This window comes from Aphelocoma coerulescens, chromosome 2 (genome assembly GCF_041296385.1).
Source record: "Aphelocoma coerulescens isolate FSJ_1873_10779 chromosome 2, UR_Acoe_1.0, whole genome shotgun sequence".
Lineage (NCBI taxonomy): Eukaryota > Metazoa > Chordata > Aves > Passeriformes > Corvidae > Aphelocoma > Aphelocoma coerulescens.
This window is the reverse complement of record NC_091015.1, coordinates 17,463,661-17,484,597: the sequence shown is the minus strand read 5'-3', so window position 1 is coordinate 17,484,597 and position 20,937 is coordinate 17,463,661. Positions and strand designations below refer to the sequence as shown.

General features: G+C 43.2%; 1 protein-coding gene across 1 annotated transcript; it reads right to left on the bottom strand.

Annotated features, from left to right (window-relative positions):
* Positions 1-5,595: 5,595 nt before the first annotated feature.
* Positions 5,596-9,867, bottom strand: LOC138106280 (endogenous retrovirus group 3 member 1 Env polyprotein-like). Its single transcript, XM_069006623.1, has 2 exons — positions 9,791-9,867; positions 5,596-8,412 (listed from the first exon to the last, which is right to left on the bottom strand). The coding sequence occupies exon 2, from the start codon at positions 8,261-8,263 to the stop codon at positions 6,299-6,301; it is 1,965 nt and encodes a 654-aa protein (XP_068862724.1). The 5' UTR covers positions 8,264-8,412; positions 9,791-9,867; the 3' UTR covers positions 5,596-6,298.
* Positions 9,868-20,937: the final 11,070 nt, after the last annotated feature.

The window sequence follows — 20,937 nt, the reverse complement described above, 5'->3', positions numbered from 1 at the left end:
GAGAAAGGATTGTATATGAATGCTGCTTTCAAGAAGAAGAAAATACAGGATTAATTTTCTTTCAGTGTTTTACAAACCCTTTGAAGAAATGGTGCAGAAGATGCTGGCTGCTTGGAGTTAGAGATACTATCTAATGACTGATTCTCCTCTAGCTTTGGGGACTAACACAGACAACTGTGGGAATTAGGGACACTCAGGATTGGGTTCAGGTTCCAAGTGGCTCATCTGCCTTTACAGAAAAAAAACCAACATAGGAATCCAGCAATGTAAATTATTGCAACTAATGAACAGAAATGCTCATTATATTTCTGTAAACAGGCTGTGTTGATTGCCTATGCAAACTGTAGTATGGAAAGAAGAAACATGCTTTTGAACTGACTGAAGAAAGCATTAAACATAGCATGTTTCTAGTGTGACTAAATTAATCATCTGCACCCTCCACCAGTTTGTCCCTGTTTGGCAATGGACTTAGAGCTTCAAATCTAGTCAAAAATCAATCCAGTAATCTGATCAGCAATAACATAATGGTGGGAGAAGTCAAAATTAAAGTAACGAGCTAAGGAACAAAGCCATGTTTACAGAATATTTTCAGCCCAGTCTTCTGCTGAGGCACCCTCAGATATTCATTTCAGAACTGCTTTCCCAGAAAAAAGCAGCAGCCAAATATTTTAACTCATTAGATATACTTGAACTTTTCGCTGCAGTATTGTGCTGTTTCACATGTGCCAGACTCCAAATGGCTCCATGTGGATGCAAAGTATGTCCACACAAAGGTCATTTGCAGGATTAGACCAAAGAGTTGCATGGGAGGCAAGGGAAAGCAGTCCAAGTTAATTTAATTCTCAAGGCGGTCCTTCGGGCCTAAGCAAAATACAAAACAAACTGAGCACAGTAATGAAAAGCATTTTTCCCTGATGGCTAGTGTCAGGGATTAATATTTTTGATATATTAAGAGTGGTCTTTCCTTTTGATCAGGTAGGGATGGACTATTAGCTTTCAGGACTAAATGACTACCTGAGGTGAGGGCCACAAGTATTTTACAACTTTTATAAAGGTAATTAGCCTGAGTGACTGGGTCTGATTAATATAAAAAAGACATCCAAAGGGAAAACCCTCCTCCTTGATATGACATATTCCTGTTTACTCTTCTCATCCCCTGTGGGACCAGCTGCAGGAGCAACAGGTTCTATTCCATTGGCAGTGTGTCAGGCTGCTCTTCTGGAGACATCCTCTAAGTTTTAGAGAAATCTTGATGAAAGCCAGAGAAGAAGCAAAGATTTGCAGCAGTCGTCATTTGTCAAACTTCTGCATTCACTAAAACTTTTTTGTGCTGCTCTTAGCTTCTATGTTTATTTAATCTGATTTTCCTTATTTTTTGCTTTCTTTTGTAAAACAACAGTTGTTAGAACACTGGCAGCTCAATCATTTCCTTGAAAACTGGTTATATTGCCTTTTGAACTGTGTGATACTTCCAAAGCACAAAAGAGTTAAAGAAAAATAAACAGATTACTGCAACTTTCTGCATTTCAAAATAGAGGTAAATAACATCTGTGCAGTGCTCAAGTCCCTTCCAATAGTTAGCTGCTTTAGCGAAGGGGTGAACCATGTGGAAACACTGCAGCAGTCATCTTTTGTCTTTTCCTCCTGCACGATGTGTTTTCTGACTCCAGCTCAGAGGATTATGCTTTTCTTGCTCATGACAGTACTGTTCTTACAAGAACAAAGATGAGAGCAGAGAGTGAGGCACATTGCTTGGATCACTGGGAAGGATGGTCCATGATAGTGCCGCCTGAAGACAGCTACCTCAAATAGCTCCCTGATTTAGCTGCATCTGAAGCTAAATGGTAATTTCACAGACTGCTGGACTAAGGAAATAGTGCCCCCACCCCACTCCTTTCCATGCTGCTCTGCATTGAGAGAGGGTACAGAAACTGACCCAGCTGGAGGGGATGCCAGCTATAGGGAGACTGGTCCTCCTGAGTGATGGGATTGTGCTGGTCAGTGATCCTGCTCCTTGCAGCATCCTCTGCAGAAGCATTGCTGGAGCACCTTATTCCTGTCAAATGTGTCACTCGGTGCAGAGCAGACTGGCAGGGTGCTCTAAACCATGTCAGGGCTCACCTGCCAGTCTTCAACAGATGTGGTCCACTTAATAGTCAAGTATTTTGGTTCTTCTCTGATAAATGCCAGAGCCTTGTAATGTGGCATCTAGTTTGTTCTAGTCTTTGCTCATTTTACGTTGGCTTCCTGCAAGCTTTTCGAGTTTCTGCTCATGCACTTTCCATTGATTATACATAAGATGCCTGCAGAATCTAAATGGTCCTTAGCGTTTTGGCTGGAAAAGCTTTAATTAAATGGATCTCATACTCTCTTCTTCTTTTTAATGAAATGACTTCTTTTGGTTCCAATTCAGAGCAGGAGCACTGCTGAAATATTGAAAACATTAATGGATTATCAAAGCATATGCTGGGTACTCTCCTTCAAAAATATGAATGTCTTATTCACCTTCAGTTTAGCTCAACGTGAAGACAAGAATGAGGGGCTCTTGTTACAAATACAGGTGTTCCTGCACAGCCACTACTGTTTATTTCAGGAGCAAGCAAATCCTTACAAATCTGGCTGCAATAGGACTCCCTTTCTGGGCAAACAGGGAGCTTAATAACACAACCCCTTAATATCCTGAGACAAGGGAAATTTTCTGCTTGCCTTGTGCTCTCCAAATGCACTAGACACTGAGGATGGTATTCATGACACCTGATTTTTTTACCCATCTATAAATTATTCATTTGATCTGAGATAATCAGCTATGCTCCCTCAATAGTCAATTAAGAGACAAAGAAGCTGGCCAGACACGTTCATACCACACATAAGATGGCTTGCATCAACCTCTCAGGGCTCTTATTTCTCTCCAGTGACTTCTGGGAAAGCCCAGACTACTGCAACTGCAATGACATATTAGCCCACTTTCTTTTTGTCCACCCTCATATTGAGAGAATTACAGAAAAAGTAACAATTTATTCTTGTGTATAAAACACATCCCTTTGATGGCTAGCCAGGGACAGCTGTGCAATTCTGCTCTGTGTAACTATACATATAGAAGTATTAATTATTTCTATATTTAGAAATACATATGACATGAGGTAACAGCAAGGCTTTCATCCAAGTGTGTAGGGAGAATTTTCTCTTGGTAACATGGGTGTTAACCAAGTATATTAACTGAGACATTTCAATTATGTTAATTAGTTATTTTCTAATTCTTTAGCTTTATAAATTGTCGTGCCATTTTGTGGGGTGAGAGCAACAATGTGACTAGGCTGCAGGATCTGTATTACTAGAGGTTTATCTTTAGTAAGGAAGAATTTTTTACTCTGAGCAAGGTACCAGGCCTTGTATTTTGAAAGCTTCTGTAAAAGAAAATATTTATTTTCAGTTTCGTTTCATTCATCATGTTAAAAAATTTAGCAGTCTGGCTGTCACTAACTATACCAAGAATATTTGTATATTCTGGAAAATATATACCTTTTTTTTTTACATAGAAATTGGATCCATTTAATAGTAATAAAGAATTGAGCAGTGTGTCCCCTACCACAGGAAATTATTAGAAGATCTGTTTCACAACTGATTTGTGTGTAAGTCCAGAGAAAAATAAAATATTGAAACATGATGTAATTGACCTCTCTTGAGGTGAAGAAACATCATAAACCATGTGCCAAATGCATTAAAACTAAATTCAAGTCTTTTCAAAGTACACACTCTCATGAGGGCTGGGGGTTTTTTATTCGTTGTAATCTGTATGTCAGCATCATAGAAAGACTTTCTGGACAGATATTCTTTAAACTACTCCATAGCAAGGAGTGATTAAACCCTTATCTTGTTCACCTGGACAAGATAGTGATTGGAAATGTGTTCTTTTCATGGAACTGGGATTGAGAACGAAGGCCACCCTACAGCAGGATGCTTTTCAGTCATGTGTGACCTGAACTGAGACCACTGTGGTTATTCTTCTGATGCTGCCAGCAAACAGCATGAAACAATAACTTTGTTATCCAAGCATTGCCACATTTATCACAGCCTCGAGGTTAATTTAGAAAGCAAATACAACTCAGGGCTTTAACTGTGTCTGTCTTAAGGCATAAGTATATGGGAAGGCATGTCAGAGGTCAAAGGTGCTGTTAACTACAGTTATGAAATAGAAAAGAAGTTTTGGGAAGGAGATCAAAAATAAACTTAGTTTTGTGCGTGTTAGCACTGTAGAATCTGTGACTCAGGCATCCATTGAACACATGCAAAAAGTATTTGGCAGCAGGATGGTCCTTCAGGAGAAACCATAGTATTTCTAAAGGTGCCAGAACACATAAGTAGCTGGGTATGGCCCCCGCGGATCGCCTGGTAGCAGCTCCTGCAAAGTGCTTGGAAGCCTGTGCATCTCTCACTGTATATTCTCATTTATCTACTTGCCTTTGGAGTCAAGAAACAGCCTCCCACGAGTTCCTGAGTGCCAAATTACAGTTACCCACTCTCTTGTTATAAAAGCCTCTCGTTCTCCTGTGACAGCTGTTGGAGCAGAGCAGTGCCGGGGGCGGGTCCTGCAGCCCACCGGCTCCTGGAAAGTATAGGAAGGCAGCATCACAGTGGAAGAAGATCTGCACAGGATACTGATCATTATTCAACATAAACATATTTGAAATAATGAATATACTATAGAATATACTATGTTTTCCTTCTTTGTTGTAAGAAACCCTTTTTTCATCTCTCTATGAGGCTGATATCAAAATGTGCCTCTGTCACAGGACTTGCAAACCCCACTTTTTTTTTTTTTTTTTAAAGACCATTCATCTTGATTAGCAGGATTTCCAGTGTTATAACTATGTCAACAAAGTCAAACTAACTTAGGAGCCATCTCACACACTACTGTGTTACCCAGGGGCAGATCAGGCCTCATTACTCCTTTCATGAAGCTATAGTGTTATGATCACTATTATAAAGACCTGAGGGCCTTTGGGATATTAGTCACATGTTAGATCTCCTCCCTTAAGTTCCTTGTGAATTTCAGGGTTATAAATCATTTTCCTTTTATGTGGAGAAATCCCTACCAATGTAGGAGCCAATTTCTAGTCACCTAAATGGTCATGCACACAACCCGTAATTGCAGAATTTGTATTCAGCGAGCTACGCTCACAGTGTTTATTTTACCCGCTTCATGACTGGATGGAACTACACAGCTCCATACTTATTTCAGGCTAAAAGCATGCAAGTGTTCAGCACTGAACCAGGAGAATATCTTTTCCTGGTTTACCTCCAAAGTAGTTCTGTTATGAAGATCTATTCCTAAACTAGCACATAGATGTCACTTAGAGACAGGTTGTAATGGGAAACATTGGCTTTTTGGCTAGATTAGTGCATTTAAATGGATCAATGATGTGATGCAGCTGTAGGGTGGAGGCTCTTTAAAAGCTGCACTTCTCAGTGCCAAATATAATGAAATACGGATGACTTCCAGCTAACTTATTGTTGATCTTTGTGAGGAATGAGACAACTCTTTGTAGAAATTAAAACAATTTATTAAAACAGAAAAAAAATTGAAAAATTGCAAAAAAAAAACTAACAAAATATAAAAATTTGGGATCCAGATGGCTCGAGAGATATGCCCCAGGAGCGCAGGGATTCAGGAACTTTAGGCTTAAGACAGCTCTGAACCTCAGGTAGAGAAAAAAATAAACTTGCAGTTTAGGCTGGTCAAAAAGAAATCTATTTCTAAAAAGCCCCTAGAAAGGGGTAGGCTTCTCCAGCACTGCCTTAGCAAGCTGGAGAGGAAGGGAAAATGAGACACGTGTCTTTCTTTTTCTCCCTGTTATAGCTTTTGCTCCGCCCACAGTCCACCCCCCTGGTTCAAGGCGGTTGGTGTTTTCCCCTTGACAGACCACCTCTGTCCACCAATGGCTCCTCCTGGTCAGAGGGGTGATATCAGTTGAGATAAGGGTCATGTGCTTATGGGGGGCTGGGCTGTTTGTTGCAACCGGGGTTTTTAAAGTCTGCCTTGAAACCAAGATACAAGTAAAACATAAAAATACATCCAACACATCTTAAAACACTTGTAAAGGTATACAGTAAACACAGGAAGATCATAAAAACTTGATTAGTGTACCTGGGCTGATGGATTGATTTTAACATTCAATTTAAAAATATTAAGCTCAAATTAATTAAAGCACTTAATATGCAAAGACCAAGCACAAATAGGGATTTCATGTATGACAAGTCCCCCCTTTTTCTCTTATGCTCACATCTTTGGTCTTTGCATTTAAGTGGAGGTGGATAACTCTTCAGGGATAGATTCAAGCTCTTTAAAACTGTCCCACACTTGCTGGGCAATTTTTCTCTCCTTTCTAGTTTTCTTATTGTTACTATTATTGATATGCATAATCTTTTGAGCAAATGGTGGACGCTGCTGTTGTCCTTGAAGATCCTGGATCAGTGGCATGCCTTGGACGACAGTGGTGATTAGACGGATGAAACAAGGGATTAAACAAGGGAGAAAAATAAGTCCTGTAAGGGAAAGTCCAACAATAATTAAAGCTTTCTTCCACCATTGTCCTTGGAAAATATTTTCCCACCATTCAGAAGTGATCAAGGGCTGCCATTTCTGCACTGGAACATGGGCTAGTTTCCTGATGTTTTGGGTAATCTTGGTGATGGCTTCACCGTGATCATCAATATGGATGCAGCAGTCTGAGGTGTTAAACTTGCCACATACTCCACCTTCTTCAGCTAGTAAATAGTCCAATGCCAGCCTATTTTGGTACACGGCCGCTCGAGTTTGCCCTTGCTGTGTGTTAAGTAGTTCAAGAGCAAGAGAGGTCTCATTAGTGATTACCTCAATTAGTGCTTGCAGTCTGATGATCCGGTTTAGCATGTAGATGGGAGTTCGGTACCCCCAGCTCCCATCCTGTGCCCATGTTGCAGGTCCATAAGTCTCTAGGATCCTCTCAGCTGGCCACTCTTCTTCTCCCCATCTCTGGGTCCCTCCTATTACATGTCTCTTAGTACGGAAAAGTTCATCATAAAGGGAGATTCTAAGGTGGGCTCCAGCGTTTTCAGCAAGTAGGAAGAAGTTTGGTTGAATGGCTCCAAGAGTGCAGCTCCCTTTCCAGCGAGGTGGTAAGTTGGAATAAGCTCGGTTACCACAGATCCAGTAGAGGTCTTGTGGTGCTTCCCAGAAGTGGGGTTGTATACTTGCTGCTGTAATCCAGTACTTGGAAATTTGTGGCAGGACAGAATATGGATTTCCTTGATCCCAGCACTGCCAGAGTTTTTTAACAGGATTCAAAATGCAATTTTTGTTTTCAACCTTTTCTGCAGACCAGAATACATCTGGTTCTTGAGGTATCCACCAATGTTTTTGCCCATCAGTTACCAGGTACCTTTTGCATATTGTCTCACCAACTTCTTCTAAAAATTTTCTTCCTTTCCTCCAGATGCATTCTTCTCCAATAACAGTATTGCTTAGCAGCCAGGTTTCATTGTCATGTCTGGTTGTGGGGGAGAGATTACTCAGTCGGAGTAAATCGGGGGGTCCAAGACTGACTCCCCGCCAAGGCCGACTCTCCGATTCTAAAGTTCCTCCGCACACCCAGCAATTTGTTAAATTTAGCTGTTGTCCAATCCTTTCTGTCAGGTCAATAAACAAGTTTTTCCTTGACATCAAAGGATTGTTTTCTTTTTGTTTTTCCTTTTCTTCTATGACCACCTCTTGGATCAGGTCAGTGTCATAGGTCTTTCTTTTCAACAAATCTTCTGTCTTGGTTATGTATCTAAAATTGAAACAGAGCCAATCGTCTTGGGAGGGGCACTCTCCCTTCTGCTTATGTATTTGGGTGCCAATGTTTTTGCCAATCCAGTACTTGTGACCTTTTTCTGAGCAGATACTCAACCTTGTTATGTTATAACAAGATGGATTAACATAAGTATGTGCTCGGAAAAAGTGTCGAATTTGAAATGAGCCTCCTTCTGCCTGGTACACAGTCTTGTAACATCTGTTACAGCGGCTGTCGGCTGCTTGTGTAAAGGGAGGCCAGAGGACCCAGAGACAGATGACACTCAGTAGCAGGATGTTGCTCACTTTCCCCTTTTGGCATACCCGAGAGGAGCTGTCAGCATTTGGGTTGCCTCTGCTGGTGGGGGTTGTCATCTTTGCTTCTTTCGTCCTTTCTTTAGGCATCTCACCTTCAGATGGTTCTTCAGTGACCTCAGGCTTCTGGAAGCTCATGGTTATTTAGGGTTGGCCTTGTCAAAGATTAGAGTTATCGTGCCCATAATTTTGGAGTCTGATTGGACTGTTATTGGAAGAGAATGCTGGCTTCAAATGGAGCCTTACTATACAGTTGATGTGACAATATGGTTGTGTGAAGGCAGAATCTGTAAAAGGGAATAACAAAGAACAGAATTAACAGCAAAATATTTTCAACTTAGTTTAACAACTTGTAGCTAGCACTTATTACTGAGGTATAACTGGGGAAGAACTGGGAGTACAGGATTTTATTAACTTGGAGTGAGGGATGCTGAGTGGAGCTTTCAAACAGGGTGTTTAGTTTGATGGTTTGTCTGGAGGTTTCTTCTCTTCAATTGGTGGTGTTACTGGACCCTTCACCCTCTTGACATGCGTCCAGCCCTTCTCAAATGTCCGGACAGCTGTTTCAGTGGTTAGCTGGACCTGAAATGGACCTTCCCAGGATGGGGTTAATGACTTTTCTTTCCAGGATTTTATTAACACCCAGTCACCTGGATTGATGTGATGTAGATTAAAATCAAGTGGGGGAGTTTGTGGTAGAAAACCTCTTTCCCTTAGCAACTCTAGATTTTTGGCAATTATCTGTACATATTGTTGTACATTGGTGTTTCCACACTCTTTCACATTCAATTCTTGTGGTGTAGCAAGGTAGGGTAATCCATACAACATCTCATATGGTGAACAACCCAAATCAGATCTTGGCTGTGTCCTGATTCTAAGAAGAGCAAGTGGAAGGCATTTTACCCAGGTCCATTTTGTTTCCAGCATTAATTTTGTGAGGGTGTTCTTGATTGTCTGGTTCATCCGTTCCACTCTCCCAGAGCTCTGTGGATGCCACGGGGTGTGTAATCTCCAATTTGTTCCTAATTGCTGAGCCAATTGTTGTACAATTTGGGAGGTAAAATGAGTACCTCGATCTGAATCTATGCGGTGGACTATCCCATAACGGGGGATAATTTGCTCGAGGATCACCTTACTCACTGTCTGGGCTGTTGCATTGACAGTTGGAATAGCTTCCACCCAGTGGGTAAGGTGATCAACGATTACCAACAGGTATTTCCACCTCTGGACAGGAGGCATTTTTGTAAAGTCAATTTGAATGTTTTGGAAAGGCCTGATTGCTAATTCAATTCCTCCGCCCGTGTTCTTTTTCATTACCTTTTTGTTAACTTTTTGACAGATTACACAGTCCCGGGTTATTTGGTTGGCTATTTCATAAACACCAGTGCATCCAAAGGTTCTGAGATAGTGATCCGCCAGAGCCTTTGAACCCCAATGATTGCTTTGGTGGATATTTTGTAGAATTTCTCGGGTTAAATTTTTGTTTAAAATTTGGCGTTTATCTGGTAAATACCAGCGGCCTTGAGAATCCTCATTGGCACCAATTAAAACTAATTTCTGTTTTTCCTGATCAGTAAAAATGGGCGTGGGTAAAATGTTAGTTTGTGGAATAGTGTCAGATGTGGTGGTGTTAGTTGGAAGTTGGTTTACTTCCATCACTTTTACCTCTTCTTCCACTGCTGCTTCTTTTGCTGCCAAGTCTGCTAGGTTGTTCCCCCGAGCTTCTTTTGTGGTTCCCGATTGATGACCTGGAATATGCACCACTGAGATCACCTGAGGCAGTTGCAGTGCTTTTAGAATTTTTAGGATCAATTCCTTATGTAGGATATCTTTCCCTTTGGTGTTTAGGAACCCCCTTTCGGACCAGATTTTTCCAAAGGTGTGGACTACGCCATAAGCGTATCTGGAGTCAGTGTAAATGGTCCCGATGCTTCCTGCTAGTCGGTGGAGTGCTTTTTCTAGGGCATAGAGCTCACAGACCTGAGCTGACCAGGTTAGTGGCAATCTGCCCTTTTCTAGCACACACATTTGGTGTCCATCGACCACTGAATAGCCAGAGCATCGCTTTCCATCCACCACTCGAGATGACCCGTCAATGAAGAGGATTTCCCCTTCATTGAGGGGACAGTCCACCAGGTCCTCTCTGACTTTTGTTTGGATGTCAATTATCTCAATGCAATTGTGTTCAATTTCTTTTTCTGATGGGGTCCCATAAAGGAATTGAGCTGGATTTTGGTGTGTACACACAACTAACCTCAGGTGGTCTGAGTGCATGAGAATGGCTTCATATTTGACTATTCTTGGGTCAGTTAACCACTCTGCAGCCCTGTGAGCTAAAATGGTTTTGATTGAGTGTGGTGTATGCACTGTCAAGTCTCCACCAAAAATGAGTTTTTGACTCTCCGAGACCAGAACAGCTGCTGCGGCGATGGACTGGATGCAGACGGGCCATCCTCTGGACACTGGATCCAGTAATTTGGAAAGAAAAGCAACCGGCTTCCTGACTCCTCCCCACTCCTGGGTCAAGACGCCATAGGCAACTCCCTTCTCCACATTAACAAATAGATCGAAGGGTTTTTCTAGTGAAGGAAGGCTTAAAACAGGTGCTTTTGTTAATTTCTCTTTCAGATTTTGTAATTTTTGTGTATCTGAATTAGTCCAATTAAAAGGTTCTTCTTCTATTAGTTTTTCATATAAAAATTTGGCAGATTGTGAATACTGATCAATCCACAGTCTGCAGTATCCAAATAGGCCTAATAATTGCCGGATTTCTCGTTTTGAAGTTGGAGGTGGTAGATTTAGGATTCCTTCTACTCTTTCAGCACTGAGTTTTTTTGTGCCATGGCCAATTAGATGTCCCAAATACTTCACCTCCTGTAGCACAAATTGTAATTTAGGTTTTGACACCCTCAGCCCGTTCCTCCCTAGAAAATTCAGTAACTGAATTGTAGCAGTTCTTACCGTAGACTCCTGTTCCCCAGAGAGGAGCAGGTCGTCTACGTACTGAGTTACCTGAATCCCTTCGGGTGGAGAAAAGGAACTTAGCAAATCTTCTAGCGCTTGGCCAAAGAGTGTGGGTGCCTCGGTGTACCCTTGAGGCAGGCGAGTCCAGCGCAGCTGCTGCCTCCGTCCAGTGTCTGGATCCTCCCAGGTAAATGCAAAGATGTCTCTGCAATGAGAATCTAGAGGACATGACCAGAAAGCATCTTTAAGGTCAATAACAGAGAACCAGGCATGTGCTGGGGGTACCCGACTCAGGAGTGTATAGGGGTCCTGCACCAGTGGGTACCTGGTTTGGACTCTCTTATTGACCTCACGCAGATCTTGTACAAGCCGGAATGACTTATCTGGTTTCTGGACAGCCAAAATTGGAGTGTTGTAACTGGATTTGCAGGTCTCAAGAATTCCATCTTGTAATAAGTCCATGATAACAGGCTTCAGGCCCTTTCTTTTGTCCTTGGAGAGGGGATATTGTGGTACACGTACTGGCTGGCTATTTGGGAGCAACTCAATTGTTAGAGGTGTGATGTCCATTTTTCCCCGGTTGCCAGGTTTGGCCCACACCACCGGGTCAATGTGTTGCTCATCTACTAAAGATAAAACAAACAATTTAGTGGTCATTTTTCCACCCTGCGGTACCACCCCAACCCTCAGAGGTATTTGGAAGTCACGTCCTAAAAGATTGATCCCAGCTTGAGGTAGGTATAGCACATCCCCTGTATGGGTACGTCCTTGTATGGAAAGGATTACATTTTTAATTACAGGAACAGCAAAGCTTTCACCATTAGCACCATATATATCTAATGTATCTTGAGAAATAAAACATCCTGGAGGTGTTTTAGTGACACAGGTTCTTTCAGCACCTGTGTCCACTAAAAACTCCACTTGTTGTCTCTGGGGTCCAGCTTCTAATTTTATCAAGGGCTCTTTAAGATGTTTTTGCCCCAGAGAATAAAGCCCCTGACCCCTTCAGTTGTTCAAAATTTGTCCCTCCATTTGAAGGACTCCTTGATCTCTCTGCTTTTTAAAACAGTACCACTGCCCGTGGCCTGGTTTATTACAGTATGTGCAAATTAACCTCTCAGGTCTTTGAACAATTGGGTTAGGTTGTTTATTGCAAACACAAACCTGTGGCTGTTGCTGAGAGCAGATTTGGGTTTGCTGTTGTGGGATGCCCCTTTGGGAAGTTCTTTGTGTAGGAGGGTTGTGGATTGGAGCATTAGTACTGTTATTCATTATTCGGCTTTTAGCCTTCATCCTCTCTTCATCCCTCCTAACAAAGACTTTTTGGGCTTCCTCCAGTAATTCATCTAGTTCCCTCTCTGGCCATTTTTCCAATTTTTCTAATTTTTTCCTGATGTCAGGCCAGGAGTGAAGCACAAAATGTACCTTTAGCATAGTTTTGCCTCCCTCACTGTCTAAGTCAATGACAGAATAAAGTTGAATGTTATTCCTTAACCGAGCCATCCAAGCTGTTGGGGACTCATCCTTTTCCTGTTCCCCACAAAATGCTTTTTTCATATTATTAACTCGAGGAACAGCTTCTCTAATCCCTTTTATAATTAAATTTCTGTAGTCTTTCATGTTCCTCCTGCCCTCTTCTGAATTTGGGTTCCATTCAGGGTCTGTCAGTGGTAATTTTTGTTCTCCAATTGGGCCCTGATTAGAATTATTTTCTCTGTCCCAGACTGTCACTCCTGCAGCTCTAATCAATTTTCTTTCCTCAATGGTGAATAAGGAGTGAAGGATGGATTGTATCTCTCCCCAATTATAAATATTAGGGCCGAGGAATTGATCAAATTGGTCAGCTAGGCCAATAGGGTCAGCCATCAGACTTTTCATTTCTTTTTTAAATTCTCGTACCTCAGATGAAGCTAGAGGTACAACTACATAACCAATTCCTCCTTGAGCATTTCCCATGGGTACCTCCCTAAGAGGTAAAATTTTAGACTCATGGGGAGTGCTAAGGCAGGTGGGACAGTCAGGTGTTTTAAATGATTTCTTTCTAGTGCAAGATGCTGGGCCATCCTGGCTAGAAGAAATCCTTTGTCTGGTTGTCTTTTTGTGAGAGCAGGAAGGAACAGAATTTTCTTTTTCACTTTCATTCTCATTTTCTGAGTCCCTTTCGATTGGGTGGCTCGATGAAGGAAGGACCCTTTCTTGTTCAATTTGGACCCTCCTTTCTGGAGGAGTTACTGGAGGAAGGTAGTCTAGGGGGTCCCACTTTGGTTTATTTAATTTAGGTTTTTGTTTTTCTTTCTGTTTGTGTTCTTCTGCAATGGAAAAAATTTGGTTTGAATTTTTATTAAGTCCAATTGAATTAGATTTAGTTTCCTCTTCCAATTCTATTTTTTTGCTTTGGTCTTCATTTTGTTTTTGCCAATAATTTAACCAAATTTTAGCATAGTCTAATTCATCAGAATGTTTTGGAGCTTTGTAATGTACATAAGAATGCAAAGCCTCACAAAGCCATTTTTCAGAAGACCCATACTTGGGCCATCTGAGTCCATCTTTGTTAATTTTATGTTTTGGCCACTTAAAAACACAGTACCTAATCATTTGGCACTGGTCTTTTTCTTTAGTTAAAAGATTTTCTTCCCACTTTAGGAGCATTTGCCCTAACGGACTGTCTGGGAAGATTTTGTATTTCTTCATTAGGTCCTTCTTTTTGCTATTCGCTTGTCCCATTTTGTTACTGGGAAGCAAACAAGCAGCTAGTGCAGAAGAAAAAAATTTATTTTTTTTTTTTTTTTTTTTTTCTAATTAAATAAACCAAAGTATTGTATTATATAAAACAATTAAAATATTGCATAAGGAAATAATATTACAAAATAACTTAAATTCAATACACTATCACAATAAAAAGAATGATAATAAAGTTATAAGCATAACATACAATACAACTAATGTAGAGAAAGGCAAGCAGGGTTAGTAGATATATGATGGCGAATCTGTGGGAAAAAAATTAAATATGGCAGGCTGGTGAGAAACAAATATGGTGCAAGAAATATTAATTTTAATTATAAAAAGAATAATTAGTGAATATTTAAATTGGTTAAAGTATAACTGAAATTTAGATAGTTTTATACATATATACTTAAAATTTAAGAAACAAGAGTTGTCTTTATTAGCAAAGGAGAGATAAATTTAAAATATTTATAACCAAATTAAAGGAAAAAGATTATAATGAATAACACAAACAGTAATTCAAAATATCAAAGTAGTGTCTTATGATTAAAGCAGATAAAGCAAATTACAACTACAATCCAATAACCCAAACACTCCAAACTAACAGGAAGTATAAAGGTGCTAGATAGCACTGACCACAAGAGTGCAGCTAAAACAAGTTCACACATGCACTTAAAACGGCAAAGGGGTGCAGTTCAAATTAAAAGGACACAAAATGGCGGCCGACCACGTGGCGGCCCGAAATTTCAAAATGGCCGCCGACCACGCGGCAGCCCGAAATTTCAAAATGGCCGCCGACCACGCGGCGAAAAGAAAAAGAGAGGGGTTTAAAATGAGGTTTCTCCTCAGTTCTAGACCCGAGGAGACTGAGACACTAATAAAAATGAATTTGGGGCTGCGCACACCCCTAAAACGTGGAAACCTCCCCCCAGAAAGGCTGATCACCACACTCGATCTTCCCCTCTGTGTCTCTAAAGGGGTGATCCCTCGTGGTGCCCTTAAAAATGAACCCTTTCAAGCACACTCACACACACAAAGGGGGCGGCCAACCCCCCCACACACTCTCTCACAAAAGGAATTCCACTCGGAGGTTCCCCAAAAACGAATAGCCCTTAAAAAGGGTAAGTCCCTAACTAAGTTCCCTTTAAGAAGGGTTCAAGCCTTACCACAAGTCTTTCTCCACCGGAGGTGTCCTTTCTCTGCTGCAGTAATCCTTGTGGGAGCCCAGAAAATCCAAGGAGAAAAACCAAAAAACCAAAAAAATCGCAAAAATTCAAAAATAGTAAAATTAACCAAAATACCTGGATTTTAGGGCAAAAATAGGATCCCGGAGAGCCCCCAAAAGAGTTGTGAGGAATGAGACAACTCTTTGTAGAAATTAAAACAATTTATTAAAACAGAAAAAAATTGAAAAATTGCAAAAAAAAACCTAACAAAATATAAAAATTTGGGATCCAGATGGCTCGAGAGATATGCCCCAGGAGCGCAGGGATTCAGGAACTTTAGGCTTAAGACAGCTCTGAACCTCAGGTAGAGAAAAAAATAAACTTGCAGTTTAGGCTGGTCAAAAAGAAATCTATTTCTAAAAAGCCCCTAGAAAGGGGTAGGCTTCTCCAGCACTGCCTTAGCAAGCTGGAGAGGAAGGGAAAATGAGACACGTGTCTTTCTTTTTCTCCCTGTTATAGCTTTTGCTCCGCCCACAGTCCACCCCCCTGGTTCAAGGCGGTTGGTGTTTTCCCCTTGACAGACCATCTCTGTCCACCAATGGCTCCTCCTGGTCAGAGGGGTGATATCAGTTGAGATAAGGGTCATGTGCTTATGGGGGGCTGGGCTGTTTGTTGCAACCGGGGTTTTTAAAGTCTGCCTTGAAACCAAGATACAAGTAAAACATAAAAATACATCCAACACATCTTAAAACACTTGTAAAGGTATACAGTAAACACAGGAAGATCATAAAAACTTGATTAGTGTACCTGGGCTGATGGATTGATTTTAACATTCAATTTAAAAATATTAAGCTCAAATTAATTAAAGCACTTAATATGCAAAGACCAAGCACAAATAGGGATTTCATGTATGACAATCTTTATACGAGGGGAAATTTTGCCACATGAGTATTTGATACTGTGTAGCTGCACTGTGGAAAATCAAAAAAGATTCACAGAGATTATAAAGATATGAGATACAGGGAGGAAGCAAAAATTGACAAAGTTGGTAAAATAAATGTGAAATGAGCTGTAGATAATCAAAGATGAGTAAAATAAAAATTATAAAACTCAGTAAAAAAAAGAGATTAAAATAATGGAAAATATAACATAGAGTAACATGAAAATGATCAATAAAAGACTGGATGCAAACAGAATAATTATTCTATGAGAAATAAATTATTCTGGAACAAACTGTAAAGCTGTACAAATTCAGAGCTAAGAAGATTAGCCTGATTCTGAGCTGATCACTTGTCAACACAGATAATTTTTTTTTGCTGTGTTGTACTCACAGCTCTTGATTTGGATCACGTCTTATTACCTAAACTTACAATCTCAGATAGGTAACAAAGGGAGACCCATGAAATAGTTCAGATCAATGTTCTTGTTCCCAGGTAATTCCCTTTTCCCCTCTATAGATCTACCACAGCCATTGTTAGTATATTTTTCTTGTTTCTGACTGTAAGATGGGAAACTCTCAGGCATTTTGTGCTAATCCAACAATAGTTTAAAAAAAAAAAAAGTCTTTTGCCAACTGAGAAATGCAGCAGCCCATGTGAAGATGCTCAGTTGAAAAAGAACACACACAAAAAGACCCTGACCTAATGTCCTCTTCAGCAAACCATAGAAAATTAAGACAGTTCTGGAGATAACAGTACTCAAGTACTTTTTTTATCAGAACCTTAAACTTGAAGTTATGTGTTTAATCTCAAAAGAAACCATCAAAATGTGACCCAGTTTGTGATCAGGTTTCCTCAGCATTTCAACCCAAAAAAATGCATTAAAGGAGAGTTCAGTGAGTTGGAAGAACAGCTGTGTGTGGGGTGAGAGCAGTGCTGTGTGTGGAGTGAGAGCAGTGCTGTGTGTGCAGTGAGAGCAGAGCTGTGTGTGGGGTGAGAGCAGAGCTGTGTGTGCAGTGAGAGCAGTGCTGCGTGTGCGGTGAGAGCAGTGCTGTGTGTGCAGTGAGAGCAGAGCTGTGTGTGCAGTGAGAGCAGAGCTGTGTGTGCAGTGAGAGCAGTGCTGTGTGTGGAGGGAGAGCAGTGCTGTGTGTGGGGTGAGAGCAGTGCTGTGTGTGGGGTGAGAGCAGTGCTGTGTGTGGGGTGAGAGCAGAGCTGTGTGTGCAGTGAGAGCAGAGCTGTGTGTGCAGTGAGAGCAGTGCTGTGTGTGCAGTGAGAGCAGTGCTGTGTGTGGGGTGAGAGCAGAGCTGTGTGTGCAGTGAGAGCAGAGCTGTGTGTGGGGTGAGAGCAGTGCTGTGTGTGGGGTGAGAGCAGTGCTGTGTGTGGGGTGAGAGCAGTGCTGTGTGTGGAGGGAGAGCAGTGCTGTGTGTGGGGTGAGAGCAGTGCTGTGTGTGGGGTGAGAGCAGTGCTGTGTGTGCAGTGAGAGCAGTGCTGTGTGTGCAGTGAGAGCAGTGCTGTGTGTGGAGGGAGAGCAGTGCTGTGTGTGCAGTGAGAGCAGTGCTGTGTGTGGGGTGAGAGCAGAGCTGTGTGTGTGGTGAGAGCAGTGCTGTGTGTGGGGTGAGAGCAGTGCTGTGTGTGCGGTGAGAGCAGAGCTGTGTGTGCAGTGAGAGCAGAGCTTTGTGTGGAGGGAGAGCAGAGCTGTGTGTGGGGTGAGAGCAGTGCTGTGTGTGCAGTGAGAGCAGTGCTGTGTGTGCAGTGAGAGCAGTGCTGTGTGTGCGGTGAGAGCAGTGCTGTGTGTGGAGGGAGAGCAGTGCTGTGTGTGCAGTGAGAGCCGTGCTGTGTGTAGAGGGAGAGCAGAGCTGTGTGTGCAGTGAGAGCAGTGCTGTGTGTGGGGTGAGAGCAGTGCTGTGTGTGGGGTGAGAGCAGTGCTGTGTGTGCAGTGAGAGCAGTGCTGTGTGTGCAGTGAGAGCAGTGCTGTGTGTGGGGTGAGAGCAGAGCTGTGTGTGCAGTGAGAGCAATGCTGTGTGTGCAGTGAGAGCCGTGCTGTGTGTGGAGGGAGAGCAGTGCTGTGTGTGCAGTGAGAGCAATGCTGTGTGTGCAGTGAGAGCAGTGCTGTGTGTGGAGGGAGAGCAGTGCTGTGTGTGGAGGGAGAGCAGTGCTGTGTGTGCAGTGAGAGCAGTGCTGTGTGTGGGGTGAGAGCAGAGCTGTGTGTGTGGTGAGAGCAGTGCTGTGTGTGGGGTGAGAGCAGTGCTGTGTGTGCGGTGAGAGCAGAGCTGTGTGTGCAGTGAGAGCAGAGCTTTGTGTGGAGGGAGAGCAGAGCTGTGTGTGGGGTGAGAGCAGTGCTGTGTGTGCAGTGAGAGCAGTGCTGTGTGTGCAGTGAGAGCAGTGCTGTGTGTGGAGGGAGAGCAGTGCTGTGTGTGCAGTGAGAGCAGTGCTGTGTGTGCAGTGAGAGCCGTGCTGTGTGTAGAGGGAGAGCAGAGCTGTGTGTGGGGTGAGAGCAGTGCTGTGTGTGGGGTGAGAGCAGTGCTGTGTGTGGGGTGAGAGCAGTGCTGTGTGTGGAGGGAGAGCAGTGCTGTGTGTGGGGTGAGAGCAGTGCTGTGTGTGCAGTGAGAGCAGTGCTGTGTGTGCAGTGAGAGCCGTGCTGTGTGTGGGGTGAGAGCAGTGCTGTGTGTGCAGTGAGAGCAGTGCTGTGTGTGCAGTGAGAGCCGTGCTGTGTGTGGAGGGAGAGCAGAGCTGTGTGTGCAGTGAGAGCAGAGCTGTGTGTGGGGTGAGAGCAGTGCTGTGTGTGCAGTGAGAGCCGTGCTGTGTGTGCAGTGAGAGCCGTGCTGTGTGTGGAGGGAGAGCAGTGCTGTGTGTGCAGTGAGAGCAATGCTGTGTGTGCAGTGAGAGCAGTGCTGTGTGTGGAGGGAGAGCAGAGCTGTGTGTGCAGTGAGAGCAGAGCTGTGTGTGCAGTGAGAGCAGAGCTGTGTGTGCAGTGAGAGCAGAGCTGTGTGTGCAGTGAGAGCAGAGCTGTGTGTGGGGTGAGAGCAGTGCTGTGTGTGGAGGGAGAGCAGTGCTGTGTGTGCAGTGAGAGCAGTGCTGTGTGTGCAGTGAGAGCCGTGCTGTGTGTAGAGGGAGAGCAGAGCTGTGTGTGGGGTGAGAGCAGTGCTGTGTGTGCAGTGAGAGCAGTGCTGTGTGTGCAGTGAGAGCAGTGCTGTGTGTGCAGTGAGAGCAGAGCTGTGTGTGCAGTGAGAGCAGAGCTGTGTGTGGGGTGAGAGCAGTGCTGTGTGTGGAGGGAGAGCAGTGCTGTGTGTGGAGGGAGAGCAGTGCTGTGTGTGCAGTGAGAGCAGTGCTGTGTGTGCAGTGAGAGCCGTGCTGTGTGTAGAGGGAGAGCAGAGCTGTGTGTGCAGTGAGAGCAGTGCTGTGTGTGCAGTGAGAGCAGTGCTGTGTGTGGGGTGAGAGCAGTGCTGTGTGTGGGGTGAGAGCAGTGCTGTGTGTGGAGGGAGAGCAGTGCTGTGTGTGCGGTGAGAGCAGTGCTGTGTGTGGGGTGAGAGCAGTGCTGTGTGTGCAGTGAGAGCAGTGCTGTGTGTGCAGTGAGAGCAGTGCTGTGTGTGCAGTGAGAGCCGTGCTGTGTGTGGAGGGAGAGCAGTGCTGTGTGTGCAGTGAGAGCAGAGCTGTGTGTGCAGTGAGAGCAGTGCTGTGTGTGCAGTGAGAGCCATGCTGTGTGTGCAGTGAGAGCAGAGCTGTGTGTGGGGTGAGAGCAGTGCTGTGTGTGGAGGGAGAGCAGTGCTGTGTGTGGAGGGAGAGCAGAGCTGAGAGCTGTGTGGGCTGACAGTGCTGTGTGGATAACCCCTTGTGTTACGTAACAGAAGGCCCAAAAGTGTAAATGGACAAGGTCACTTTTATCTTGTCTGAACTTGCCTCATCCCATGTGTTGCTTTTCCAAGCATCTACACAACTGTATTATAGATGATTTTTTTCAAGAAGTTGGTGTGGCTGGACACTGGGGGTTTGCTAAAAATACAACCATAAATGAACCATTTTTTTGGTCTGCTGTTTTTGAGAACTGGAAACTTGAATTGTTTATGAGAAACAATATCCTTTTGGGCCCAAGGCCTTACTGCATTTACTGCACATGGAATTGGACCATCTCTCACACGCAGCAAAAAGTGACCCATGGCAACAGAAGCTGTTTCTAGCCAATAGCTCTGAAGAAATTAGAGGGCTGGCTATGGCAGTCCCTGTTCCAGCAGGGCTCTGTAAAGCATTTTGCATTGTAAATTGCTTCAGCTCTGCCATCTAGGGGAGCTCAGCCCAGCAGGGTATGTGCTATAGGAAATAACAAGGAATCCATTGAAAACAAAGGTTTTTGCTAGAAAAATCCAAGGACAATCCCCAGCCAGGCCTGTGATTTGGAGAGGAGGATAGCCTGTACAGGACTCCTCTGGTCATCCTGCCAGGTTTTAGCTGTGATGTGGGCACAGCACAGAAAACTGATCAGACAGAGTCACATTAGCATTTCAACCTGGCTATAATGAGTAGAACACATGCAGCTGCAGGTTTGTCAGTCCCACATGAGCAGGCTCTAAACAAAGCTTGTTATTTAATTTCAGGGGAAGAGAAACTGAGACTAAAAACATCTTTCAAAACTGTCTAGTTCATCCCCTTCCAATTCCAATTGGGTTGTTCCCAGTGCTCTGTTTTTTAGTGATTTATCTGTTCTAATTTTAAATGACTCAAGAGATGGAGTTTCCACCTCTTCCCTTGGGAAATTAGTCCATGGTCTGATAGACACAGCCAGGATATTTTCCTGATGTTCAACCTTCAGTGGTTTTCCTTTGTTCAGTTTAATCTCATTACTCTCAGTTATTCCCTGTCGGTCAGTGCCAAGCACTCAGCCCCTCTCTTTTGTGTTTACACCTTCACAGTTGGATACAGTTGTCTTTAGAAAAATCTGGTAGGCTTGATTATATATTGTCCACCTTCTCAAATGAAGAGAAAAAACAAAAAAAAATGAGTAAAGGATAGTACAAGTTAGACTTAG

Excerpts from the sequence above, each read along its gene's own strand:
- LOC138106280 (XM_069006623.1), bottom strand. The coding sequence starts at position 8,263 with ATGAGCTTCCAGAAGCCTGAGGTCACTGAAGAACCATCTGAAGGTGAG.